This window comes from Cloeon dipterum, chromosome 1 (genome assembly GCF_949628265.1).
Source record: "Cloeon dipterum chromosome 1, ieCloDipt1.1, whole genome shotgun sequence".
Taxonomy (NCBI): domain Eukaryota; kingdom Metazoa; phylum Arthropoda; class Insecta; order Ephemeroptera; family Baetidae; genus Cloeon; species Cloeon dipterum.
Window position 1 is genome coordinate 14768518 of NC_088786.1, and position 14405 is coordinate 14782922.

The following is a 14405-nucleotide window of genomic DNA, read 5'->3' on the forward strand; positions in this document are numbered from 1 at the left end:
AGGAAACTAGATTTTAAGTTGAAGAAGAATATTTATTCACTACACACGACATGACTTTCAATTTAAAAAAGTTCAAGAAGAACAAGAACTCACAATATGAGTAAATAACGTCAACGAAACAATTTAAGAAAACAATCAAAGAAAACATTTGGAAATTTATCTGGGAATTTCCGCTATTTTAACCTAAAAAGTGTGCTTGTCAAAAGCGGTAGGACAATATATAATTGCAATTGGACTAAAAATCTAATTAAAAACATTTATTCTACATGTATATTTACCATTATTGTTTTGTCTTTGACTTTGAAACTAAATTGGTATATATTGAAGAAAAAAGTAAGGATACGTTTAAAACCAAGTGTTTATGATAAATAGCACCTAATTCAACTGAATATACTAATGGACGAACAAGCTAAGTAATTTCATAGTGGCATCTAAGTAAAAAGTGAAACAAGGTATAACAATTCAGCCAATATTTTGGTCGCCAATAAAGTTATTAGAGCAATCATAGAGTTAATAATTTGTTAATTTTCTTCCAAGTTCGTCATTTGGTAATCGAAGGTTTGAACTCCCTTTGCAATTTGATTCAGCCAATTTGCTTCTCCGAAAGCGGTGACTGCCACCAACAGAAAAAGAACATCACTTAGACTTGCAGCGTAAAACGACCAGCTGAAGTAGTTATGTTCGCTGCGATGAATCCAATTTGGGTGGCTCCTGAAGAGGCCAAAGCTGATGAGACTAATTGTAGTTAGCAATACTGAAAAAATGGGAAACAAAATTACTAAAAATTAAATTAGACCTCAAATTTAAGTCAAAGTTACCCTAATGTTGAAAACAAAGTACCTGTTAATTCAGAGGTGACTCTAATGACTGTCACAATTGTTTTCGAGAAAGCAGGGTTGTGTTCTTGCCGAACGGCGAAGTACAATACGTGAGCAACCGCCAACGTGACAACGGGAAAGAAAGACAAACCAAAGCACGTCTGACATATCCCTAAATATGCTAAAAATTGTCTCGTTAATCAATGCAAAAGTGATTCATATAACTGCATCACTCACCTGACGTCAAATGGGGACTTTCATCGTTGCCATGTTTATGATAGATCGGGCTGCATATTAAGTGCTTAGGAATTACAGAAGTCTCGTTTAGATTTTTCCAGCAAACTTTAAAGAGACCTAGCACCCAAGAAAAAAAATCAAGAAATTAATATCAGATAAAAAATCGATATGTTACCAAGGTGATGCATCTGCTCACTGTTTTCGTCATTTTGCAGCCAATATAAGGAGTAAAAAGCAGCAAAGAAAAGTGCTGAGGCAGAGGTCATCAGTAGAGCTGAGAAATGCAAACATTTTGTCCGGCGGGGCATTCTAATTTAATACCATTCAAACACGAAGCCACATACGACTTTCTCCAACAAGAGCATATAAAGACTAAAATTGTATTTGCGTCCCTTTGCTGGGAAAACAAGAAACAACATACTAGGAAAATATTATTTGTTTCTTATTTTCCTTTAATTCATAAAATATGTTGTGGTTGAACGTTAGCTTTTTTGAACTTTAAACGTTCTAGAATTTATTTGTCTTTTTAGACTTTAATTCATTATTATTTAGTTCATAGATCATGTGTATAAATCTTACTTTCTATTTATGACTATTATGTACTTGATATACTTGGGTGAGAACAAACAACAATAATAAATAAATATCCGTTATGTAATAGATCTAAAAACGATCTCAGCCAGCCGTGCCAGCCGCTGGTCAAAAATTCGAAAAATCAATTGTTTTTTCGGCACGTATTGATAAGTGCCAGAGAAAAAATTGGCTTCCGGCTCCGATCACTTCACTTTTAAAAGTTTGTCAGCCGCATTAGTCGCCAGCCGCCGGGCCCGCCGGCAAAAATACTCCGCCGACGCCAGGCCAAAATTCGGCTGAAGCCGTTTCAGCCAGCCGCTGCCTAAAAATATGCGGCTGAGACCTCTAGGTATAAATAATTGACTATTCGCTGACAAAACTATAATTTCCAAATACACAAATACATACAATATAATACATGTTTTTCATAAGGTATCATCGGAATCTGGAAGCATTGAATTATGGGACTTCAGTCGAGTATGAAAATTAAAAGATTGCGTCAACGCACATCATCGCAAAAAAGAGCCGTGAAGATAGCAGAGAAAGAGCATGGAACCAAATTATCGTGCATGCTGGGCGCCTTCCTATTTGTCAGCAGCAATAATGATCCAGTGCACAGCATCAAAGCTTTCGCTTCTTTGTGCTTGCGTCCAAAAAGTCTGAAAGGAAGAGCACAACGATGTGCCACTTGACTCACACACAGAATGACAAGCGTGTGTAGCTCTAAAAAATCGATATCGAGGACGCATTTTATTAAAATTCTCATCGATATCAGATTATGATGTTAAAACAGCAGAATAGATAAAACGAATTGTTAAGCATATGGAGCATAAACTATTTTAATATTTTTTGTGTTGCAGAAATGTTAATTACACTTATAAGCCCAGTTGAAATTTAATTACATAATACAAAAAGAACATCGCATTTTTCATGTAAAAACATGAAATAAATACTCAATTTAATCAAAATTTTATCATTAACCTGCAGTGATGTTGATGTAAGTCAAATATTTTTATCACAAACTAGCTTCACTAAAGAGGCTTTTTAGCGTTATTTGACAACCATGTTGAGTGGGATTATGCAGTCTGGGCTTGACATTCTAAGTGTTAGTCTCTTATATGCATCTTAAAATTAACGGCTGAGAGTGAATTGAAGAATCAACCACTTACTTTAATTGCGGTGTTTGTGTCCACCTAATAAAGTAAATGGCTCGCGTTCGTGTCCCCGTTCAATTATTACTCTCATCCGCCTTAATTTGATCATAATGAGAGCGAACTTAAGGGGGGGGGGCCGAAGGCAAACACACACATATTGCAGAGTGTTTGTGCCTCTCTTCCTTTGTATGCTATAATGGGTACGTGTGAGTTGCTGTGTTGGCTCAGCCGGCGGAATTGTTTCGAGCTTTTGCTTGTTTACTTGCCCAAGAAGGGACACCAGCGGCGAGAAGGGTCGCGTGTACGGTGTAGGTTGCAAGGGGTGGGTGGTGTTTGCGAGAGCAGGCAGGGTCAGCCATCTATTATGCTTAAGGGGCCGAATTCGGACTTTGCGACGCAAACTATGCATCAGCCCCGGGACAAGATCTATGGATTTGGGAGTTGCGGCGATCTGCGCAGGAAAGCTGTTCATATTACGCAAGATCGACTTGCCCGTTCGCTCTCCCCAAGAGCCGCTGGCCATTATATTGTGTTTGTTTGACAAGCTTGTGGAGGTGACTCACCTTTGTGAAGAGAAAATATCGAGTTGCGCTGAGAGAAATGCGAAAAATAAGGAAAATTTCTTATCCTTAAGGAACGTTATACGTATGCTGGAAGGCTTATTTATGCCCGCACCCAGCATATCAACATCCCAACCGGTTTTGATTTTTGGTCTACTTATGGTATTTTTTAATTGAAGAATATTTCTAGTTTTGACCGTTTTGACAAAATTCTTAAAAAATAAATAAACGAAATTTACTGCAACTCAATTCTGAATTGTATTTTTGTTTTCCTTGTGAAGTTTGAATTTGTTGGTGATTAATAAAAATATCTACAGTGAAAAAAGGTAGAAGAAAATATCTTTATTGCTACGTAAGATTATGTTTTTATATCGAGGGAAAGTAAAAAATGTTTCTAGGTAACAGGATTATATATTTTTTCCTAAAGATAGAGAAAATTACCAACTAAACAGGGAAAGTTTTTTTGCTCTTTTTAACCCTGCCCGAGGACTGGGAAGGGCGCGCACTGCACTTAGCACGAATGCTGAAACCCGGGTCCTAATAACACCGCGAACGGATAACATGGGCGCACCAGGCCGCACAGGGACCCAGCCCATACTGAAGGGCCACTACTTGCCTCCGACTGTTATTCTGTTTATGTATTATTCTCTTTTGATTGTAAATATTTTCTAGATATAACTATGGACATAATTTTTGATCAACTCTGTTATCGGTTTTAAGCATTCGAAAGCAAATCGTGAGCGAAGCAATGAAACGCAGTATGCTCCTTCAAACATTTACCTTACCAGCATAATTTTGACTTGATCCTTTCTTGTAAGCAATACTGCTTTAACCTGTTCAGAATTTATGACTGAAAACTTCTCTGTTATCTACTACCGATTATAATGAGTGGGCCACTCAATTTTCTTTACTAATAAAAGCGGAAAGTACATTACAAAACATGTTATTGTATTTACATCTTACGCCAAAGAAAGTTCAGTTTTAAACTTGCCGTTGCTGGATAGCTGTGTGCTAGTTTATTTGGGCCAAATCTACAATAAACATGTCCTGCCAAGTGAAATACATGACACTTACATTGATATTTAGTTCCTTTGCCATCCTTTGTTACTTTATTGCCTTGGTTTCAACACACTGGATACAAAATGATGTAGACACGGAAAGGCTAGAACGGCTTGGTAGGTACACGCAATTCAAGTATTGATAGTTCATATTTAATTCCATCTAGGTATCAGCAAAGTCTACTGGCGAACAATCATGGTCAACGAAACGATGATTGGGCTTGGCCCCAGGAACTCGACAGAGACACGCTTGCCGCTCGTTGGTGTGAGCGCTGACGAATTTTTAATGCCAAGTAATATACAACAACTATACTACGCACTATGCAAGAACAGCTCATGACGCATATTATTATATTAATTTAAATTTACAGCCTCGTTTCATATCGCTCAGGCTTGCTACTATGCACGCAGCATCAGCTTAGGATTGTTGGTTATTTGCCTCTACATGCATTCGTGGAAAGCTGACAATGAGCTAGACGTTGAACCCTCCACAATCACAAATTTGAGGGCGATATACGCCTGCTGTATTATATCAGGTACACATAGCAGATAAGAGCAAAATTATTAATGGATTCAGATCTTGATAATATATACTAACTATAAAAACGATTTCATTTCCATTGGAAACAGTTAACCTGTATTCGAGTTTAATCTGTCACATACTGAATTTTCAGCACTATTAGGAATGGCTAGTTTAATTTCCTTCACCATCTGTAGCGGCTATGACGAATGGACACCATACAGCGAGCACAACTACTTCGGATGGGCGTTTTACGTTGCAAGTTTGAGTGTCGCATCGATGTGGCTGGCTTCAATTGCTACCCTCGCAGATGTTTTATGGCAAAAAAAAGCAAACTACAATTCAAAGCAAGATCTTGCGAATAATGAATATGAAATGGTCGATATGAAGAAATCTAAAGAAGAAAACGAACCTCTCTATATAGATGTTTAAATGAAGCTTTTCATCGACTCAATACACAGATACTTAACTTGCATCTGGAATAACTGTATTTAAAATAAAATGTTTTTTTTTGAAGGCCTATCTGTGAGTTTTTTTACTTTACCAAAAAGAAGAAAAATTGACCTATCCGTCATAAATTAGATACATTAAAATGTATAAATTATTTAAGTCTGGTTTCCATTTTTACAAAATCAAATATGAACTTCTTTTCGCTTATAATTAATGTAAAATACTGTTAATATGCTTCTAATCTCAATTTGCAACAGCCAAGTTAGGCTGACAAAGAAAAGAACGAAATATGACAATTTGCTTGATTTTGATGCACCTCTTCACGATCTATCCAAACGGTGGGTGAGGGCTGGCTTGAGAGGAAATTTTTCATTATAAGCAAAAAAGATTATGAATAAGTTTGTAATCGGCACACACGTTTTGTATAGCATAAAAACCTGGGTGCCAATTTTCAAGAAATTTTGATCTAGGGAAATTATTAGCTTTGGTTCTTTTCAGAAAATATTTTATGTAAAGATAATATACGAGTTAGAGTATCGACATGGACTCTTTCTGGTTGTCAAAGCAGGTGGGTTTTAATTTAACAAAACCTACAGAACTAGGTATGTCAAAACGCGTGTTAACCTTAACGCAGAGGCTGCATTGTTTTAACGCTAATGCCCCGATTGAGTTTATTTGGTGGTAGAGGGTGTGTCTGTCTGTGCGGTTTATTCTCTCTTTGCGTTGCGAGAGGCCATGAGAAAATAGACTCTCATTGCTGCTAATCCCGTCCCGTAAATCCTATACAAGCCGCGATAAGGAAAATTGTTTCTGTTTTATTGTCAGACGGTGTTTGGAACGAGAAACGAGAGCGGCGTAAATCTGCTTGGCAGAGCTGAGCTAAGCTCGTCGGAGACAACAATGAGCTTTCGAACGCCCAGCCTGCTGGTGCGAAATTCGCTAAATATATCATTTCCAGACTCACTCGCTCTAATCCTTCATCTAGTGGCTCGCACAAACACACATTTCGAGAGCACGCAAGTATTCCCTGCATTGAAAGCAGCTAGCGGTGCTCGATCGATTTCCATTGGCACAGCTGACACGTTTTATCAAATTTTCGGACGGCCGGTTCGCAGAGGAACTCACTCTCGCGCATATATTTAAATGAAGCTGCTGCCGGGTCGGTCGGTTGTGAACGAATCACAGCAAGGAAACCCGAACATGATGACAGTTTTGCTGGCAGCATCCACATCGAGTGATGCGGCCAAAAATTATTGTATGGAAGTGCCACTTCATTCAATCTCCGTCACAAGCATAAGTGGCACGCTCCCTCACTGCCGCTGTTTTAAAAATATAAATTTCAACATTCATTTTAGCATGCTACTGCCACATTTGTTGGCAGTACATATTATTCGTTGTACTTGATACTCATGTGATTTCAACATTGCTGAAATATACACCATTAAACCATATTATTACTTTTATCCTTTTATCTAAAAATTAAATACAGATTTCACGTTCAACTTTGTGAACCGGCCACGCATCAATAGCAACGAATTGGGTTAAGCTTGAAATATGTCATTGTAGTGCAATCGCGTAGTGTTAGCATGCCTTCATGATTGATCAATTAATGAAATAATCGGGTCAGATATCTTCTAATCACCATGAAAATAATTACGATAGTTGAAGATAATGTGAGAAGTAAACAGCAAAAACTAACCTTTGTGCATTACGATCTCGCATTATTTTAACCAGCTTGCTCATTTGATCGCAAAAATTTAATGATATGCACATTAACTTTTTAACTCGATTTAATTCACATTTGCTCACAGGTCATTTAAACGTTGGAATTGTATTAAAGCCATTTTCAAAATAAATATTTAGCCAAATTTTGAGCACACGTACAGTCTCACGATCTACCGTAATGCTTTTATTCTACGATTTTAACTAAAAAAGCATTCGATGACATCATATCAAACTATCATTCGTCATTTGACTCACCATACATAAAATTGTTTACATAAAGGACTTGTTTATGGTAAAACACCGTTTTTAATGTTTTACAAAGAAGATAACTTTTTTGGAGAAGAATTTCCTACCGGATTAAATCACGTATATATGAGGCTAGAAAAATCAAGCAAATAAAGTAAGGATATGTGTTTGGTTTTACTGATTGTTTAATATTGTTTACAAATGGAGAAAACTCTCGCCTCTCTTCATTTTTGGGACTTTTAGTAAAAAACATTTTTTTACCTTAAAATTTAACATCCGCAGCCAATATTAAAATAATTCCAATTATGTATTTTGACAAAAAATTTATTTGTTATTTCCTTTTTTTTCAGTAGTTTATATTTTAAAAGAAATTATAATGTGTTATTTCTCAACGCAGTCAAAGTTACAATCCGCCTTTCATTCACAGAATTCGATTTTCGGAGTTGGGATAACGAAAAATTAAGGATCGCCCTCGTTCCCGAGCCTTAAACCTGGAATTTCACCATTTATTAACAAGTACTTTAAGCAAATGTAAGTTTCGCCTAAAAATTTAAACGCCGAAAAATCCCATCCTATCGACCTCCAAATTCGCGGAGAACTGCTCTGCTTATTTTATACTCGCAAAGAGTCTAAACTCACAGAGGATTTTCTCTCAACACTGGAGCGGTCATCAAAAGGGCCCTCTGCCTGGGTACTTCAGTGTTGTTTTGAATTGTTTTTCCTCACTCATGACGAGAGCCAAAGCGAAAAATTAAGTGCTATGTGATTAAAAAGGTAGCGCCGCCGAGAGACAGCTCAAGGCCCTCAGGCCGATGCTGGCCAGCGCAGTTTTCCCGCTTACTACTGGCACGCTTCACGTCGTAAACAGCAAGCGTGACTTTTTAAGCACCGATTCGAGCGTCACCCCTTTTATTCAGAGACGGACTCCACTGAAAAGGATGAGAGGAGCTTTTGCAGGCGAACTAATTATGTCCGCAAAAGACATAATAGCTTTGAAAGTGGTTTCATTTTCATGAGATTTAATAAACTCATTTCCCGCCAATTGACGCTAGCCATAAAGAGCAGTTAAAAAAAAATCGTTCTAGGATACTATGGCTATGTGACCTTTGGATTTATAAGTACTTTTATTTTCCATGCTTTTACAATAATATTATTTACAGATTGGTATCATCGAGGTACATCACTACACTATTTTATAGGAAATCAAACAAATATTTTTCATAGGAAACAGGAAGAAACCAAATGTCATCAATACATAATAATTTTAGTTAAATATTCAAAAGAAGGTAAAAACTAAGTGTGTTTACGTGTCTCTTATGATTTCAATAACAATCACAGGAACGTCTCTTTGTGTAGAGAGTGTGGACGCTCGAGTGCAGCTAATTAAATCGTGTCCAGGTATTTGGCTCCTCTGATTACGAGAGACAGGTAAGACTATCTAATATATACCCATCTTCTGTATAGGTTCTTTAAAAATCATTCACACGCCTTTGCAACGTGGAAAAAATTCAGGTCTTGTTCGTTTTAGTGGCAATGCAAGAATAATTAAATAAAGTTATTATTTAATCAATTAATTAAGGTTCGGGTAAAAGAGATAAATCAACTCTAAAAAGAGAAAGAAATGTCCCAGGGTTTTATTTTATATTTTTCGCTATATACGAAAATAAATCATTTTTTTTACTTTGCATAAAATTATTTATATTTTGTTTTTCTAAAGTTAGTTTAATTTTTTCCTCAAACTGATAAAAATGCTAAAATTTTCAAAATGAACGCAACATTTTTACAATAAGCACGTATAAATTCAACAGTTGCAAAAGTCCCTTAGTATTTGAAGAAGCTAACAATAGATTGTTCCAGAGATCACTTTAGATTTTAATGCACTTTCCGCTGCGAAAGGCTACATCCAGTTGTTGTGCATTATGCTCTTTTAAAGATTTCATTTCATGCTGCAAAAAATCAATCAAGTAAATCACCTTAGAAACATCAGCAAAGATAATTTATTTAAAAAATTTGTTGTTCACGATACCACCATGCGCCGTCAAAAGAAAGCATTTAAAGTGTAGAATGCAGGATGAGACGGAAGCAGTGGATTCGCAGCAGAAGTGCTTAAAATCGTAGGTAAACGGTGGCGCCATCTGATGTTGGCTTTGAACACTAAGACCTTTTTAGAAAATTAGTGAATTGAGATGAAACGATGTCTCGAAAAACTGTCTAAATAAGCCTTCAGAAATCTTCTAAAATGTCTAGTGTGTACGGAAATCAGGCTCTAAATAGTCGACTGCCGAAAAAAGTCTAAAATTCACAGCCCCAATTCTTACAAAGCTAATCATTTCTAAATCGAGAAAACAAGCTAACATCAACATTGTCAACATTTGTTTAACATAAAAGTGTTTTAATATATTAATTCGTTTAAGGCACTATAACCTTATAAAACAAGAGTCATTTTGGATGCTGTGATTTCTTCTGGTGTTTGCGTTTGGAACGGGTCTGATTGGGTTTGGTACGTGGAGGAGCTTGGCTCGAGCCATTGCCTGAGTCTAGGGGAAGAACATCAGGAGAGATCATGGTGGGAGTTTTGTCTTCAGATACCTCAAAATTGCCAGCTTCAGGATGATACCATATATTTTCCTGGCTATGGTTCTTACAATCCGCAGGAGCCATTTGAGGAGTAGCGTTTAAGTAAGGCTGAATTTGCCAGCCATAATTTTGTGTGTAGGTGGGCGCATAGTTGTTCCATTGATGTGCATATTGATTTGTGGGTATCAATAGCATTGTTGGGTAGTGCTGGGCAAGCGGATATTGGGCGAAGAAAATTTGATTTTCATAATATATATTAGGGTGGCGGCTTTGAGCTTGTTCTGTGGACTGATTTGAGCTTCTCGGAACTGTTGGAATAAATTCTTGAGCCTCAGGGTTGAGTATAGATTTACGCGCAGTTTTTTCATCTGATGCAATTTTGAAAGCAGCTATCACTTCAGTATCTAAGGCATGCGGGGAATCTGCGGAATTCAGAGTCGGGATAGCAGACTCTGAAGCCTCGGTCTTTAGAGATGCAGAAGTAGATTTTGGCGTAACATCCGGATTTAAGTTTAGAGAAACATTTTCCAGGGATTCATTTTTCACGTTAGAGAAAACAGATTCCGAAGCTGCAGTGTCCAGACAATCAAATTTCTGCAATTATTTTAAATTAATATCAATATTCACATCCTACTGATGAAGCATAGCAATAAACTTGCTTTCCTTTACTTACTCATAAATATTTTTAATTAATTTTTATTGGAAATTTATAAACTGAAATTAATGTTGCTATGGTGTTGAATGATAGACAAACATTTGTTTTTAAGAAAATAATTTTCAAACTTAGAGAAAAAACGTGTGGGTGAATTTAATTCTACAGTTTTTTCAACGGCTTCTCCAAAAGCGAAAATGCATGAATAGAAGGTTAAAATAAATTGAAAAAACTATTTAAAAGATGAAAAATTATTATCACACGCTCTCATACTGTGTAGCAGCTGTTTAGGCTCCGCAGGCCTCATCAGCTCGTTTCTCTTTTCGTTTGCACTCTGAATTGAGTGTAAGCAGCCGTTTTAAACGATCTCGTTGGCTCAAAATTCTCTACAGCTAATACTGCGTGGCTATGAATTTTGTTATTGAGGTAAATTAATGCTAATGGCAGCTGTTTCGGTCACGTAGGCTTCATCCCCAAGGATGAATATAATAAAACATCCATCTTATAAATAATAATATTTAAAGCAGAATACTTGCCTCTGGATTTTCAGGAGCTTGCATAGATGTTTCTGGTGTTTCATGATTTGATTTCGAGCTTTTCATGTTGCCTGCGACAGGATGAGCTTGAGGGGTCGACGACACTAGTTGGACCCACTAAATCGGGCTGAGAAGACTAGATATTAAGCTGCGTATTTGGATTTTTCACCCTAGGTACCTGTATAAATTCGTAATGGGAGTGTCGTGGGAAAGCTGGTCTGGTTTGGATCAAAAGAAAGGGGGCTATGGGGATGAAATCCACCACACGAATGAGCTATATCCGATATCAAACTCGGCTAGAAATGACTTATTGATGGTTTCCAAATATTTGTGGGTAATACTACGTCATCAACATTAACTCAAAACACTCCCAACTTAAAAATAATAAAATAAACTAAACATCTTATTTAGGAATAATATTGTTATATTGCGAGCTGTTGCTAATCTTATATTATTATAATTTGTCTTTAAACGCTATTACATGATGACATTAAATTTAATGTGTTATGAATAGAAATCCCTTAAATTGAAATCAAGTCAACCGTAACTTAGACAAGGACTTTTGATGATAGCGATGATAGATATACTATTAAACGAAAAAGGGAAAATCAGTCGAATGGAGTGATTTAAAATTAATTAATTAATGGTTTATTAAACGCAAAATATGCGTGCAACTGCAACACTCTACATTAAAAGGTTAATCAATTTTTACAAATTTTCGCTGCTTCTCTCAAAGTAAATTTTCTTGCTGTACACTTTTGGATATTATATTTTCCACAAGACTCGCCACAGAATTTACATCTACAATCATTATTAGGTTCATAGTGAAACGTTACATTATTACAGAAAATATGGTGATAGCCATGACAAGCAAATCTTGCAAAAATATGTTTATCAGGAAAATCAGGGCCACGCCAGTTGTCATTAATCAAAGTTTCAGTCTCAAAAAATTCAGAACAAATTAACAATCTATTTGTTTTCTTTGCTTCAGAGAACTTTATATATACATCAGTCTCTGGTAGATTAAATCTATCTTTTAAGTCAGTTACATAGAAATTAGAGTGATTTAAAATACAAATAGGTTTTACCGCATTATTGTTTATTTGCCTATTTGGAGAAGCAACGAATCTTCAAGTAATAAAAGCAATCTTCTCTTTTTCATTCCACTATAAATTATTGAAAAATGAAAATTACAATCACCAAGTCATTTTTATATAAGTATCAAAGCTATTTTTATTTTGGTAAATAACACAAATTCAATGTGAAAAATATATCGACCCATATTTAATAATACCGTGGCAGTGTTGCTTCGCATCTAAATAATTTCGTGTATTTAGAATATTCTATAATATCACTTTTAATAATTAATAAACACAATTTTTATCAAAATGTTTCTCGCCAAACACAGTATTAATGCTTTCAATACCATTTTCGGCTTCTATTTATTTCACAAATATTTATATCCTCTAGTAAAATTATTATTACAATATAAAGATAAAAGGTGGTTGGTACAAATCATCCAAATTCCAATCTCAGTCTCCTCAACTATAACAATTTATATTACAATTTCTAGGATTCAATTAAATTCCTTACTGTGGTTGATGGGAGATACTAGTTGGGCACGTTTACGCCAAATTTTACCCTTGCTTATTTTTTATTATCATTATAAGCTAGCTGTATTCCCAATGAAATGAACAACATATTTGAATGTTATCAATCAATTAATTACAAGTACTAAAATACTAGGAGCAATTTTGTCACTATCCTGGCCATGAGTTTCAGTGACTTGCTCACTAACAAAACATAAGCCATTTTCCTCGATCATGTGATATTTGTTGCGTCAGCATTAAGTATATGAAAAAAAATTTTGGTATTGTAGAGAAATGAAAAATAGCCAACCTTTTTAATTCATAATAAAGGGTTTGTTTCTTTTTCTTTTGCAGGCCAGTCGATTCTGCGTTCTTGGCAAGAAACATAGGTTGGTTTGGAGCAACACCCAGATCAACTTCTCGTATCTCGCCCGTCAATGAAGAGACGTACGCGAATTTTCACCCCCCGTCGCGGGCGCACAGCGACAGCGCAAAGTGGTCTCGTCGTGCTCGCTCTGCATAAGTGCTGTAAGCTCTCTGGCAAACCTTTTGTTGCCAACAAATACGGCCCCGTTCGATGCATGCATAATGCGGAATAAGCTCTTAAAACTGCTCCCGTGGCACATATATTTCCATTTTAAGACCGCTTATTGAGAGCCGAGCCAAACTTACAACAACCGAGCTTCTATATGTGCACAGTTAACTAGTAAATATACGACACCAAGCGAGCTAGAGAGGAAAATACACTCTCGCTTATTTGCAGCAGGAGTGTGCTACATTTGCTAGCTCTCCTTGCCAATTTAACGATTAATTTTCACTCCTAAATGGCTCGCTCCAGCTCGTTTGTATAATTCTAATATACTTGAGGAGGATAAATGATTGTATATTAGCTGCTCCTTTTTGTGTTAATACACGCTAATGTGCTTCCTTTATAGCGGTTGAACAGCTATTAAATATTTTTTTGACAAAAACGTAAAGGAAATTATTTTTTAGAGTTAATTACACATTTCATAGCTCTAAGATATTTTGCATTTCTCCAATTCATTTATAATTATAACTGTTTGCAGAAAGAAGCAAAACCCAGAAAACGTTCATTCAAACTTTTCATGAAGTGGCGTAATGTTAGGTAACCCTGTGAGTTTATTTAACAGTGTTGCTTGTAGAAACAATATTAAATCTTTAAATGCACAAAATATTTTTCCATTAATTGCCCTTCATGTTTTTTAGTTTCAATGAACAGAAAAATCAAAAAAATATTTTACTTACAGTGCAAACATGAATTCAATGTAAAATTATTGTTATGAGAAAAAAATAGATTAACGCCCGCTTTTGTTATTAAAAATGCATAAAATCGAAAAATGTTTGCTGAAAAAAAAATGAAAATAGCATTAGTGTTGGTTTCAAACCAAACAATTACGTGTTTCTATTTACCGTTGAAAACAAAATATTTATTAGAGCTTTTCAATCATTTTTAATTGAAATATCAATTAATAATTAATTAATGACGAAAGGAACATGTGTAATTAAAATATTTTAGCATTGTTTATTGGTACGTGCATGTGTCACCGCCTTATTAAACCACTTTCAGTGGGCTTTGCGTGTAAACATAACAAAAACGTTTGTCTCCCTGTGATATGAAACTGCTATACTTTTTATGGATGTATGAAGCTATTTTTTTCTCAAAGTAAAAGTGACACATAAAATTCTAAA

The 14405-nt window shown here is 35.8% G+C and overlaps 1 protein-coding gene across 1 annotated transcript; it reads left to right on the forward strand.

The window, feature by feature from the left end:
- The first annotated feature begins 4297 nt into the window (after nt 1–4297).
- On the forward strand, nt 4298–5371 carry LOC135947933 (uncharacterized). The gene is made up of 4 exons (XM_065496931.1): nt 4298–4517; nt 4568–4693; nt 4772–4936; nt 5075–5371. The coding sequence occupies exons 1-4, from the start codon at nt 4385–4387 to the stop codon at nt 5350–5352; spliced, it is 702 nt and encodes a 233-aa protein (XP_065353003.1). The 5' UTR covers nt 4298–4384; the 3' UTR covers nt 5353–5371.
- The last annotated feature ends 9034 nt before the right edge of the window (nt 5372–14405 follow it).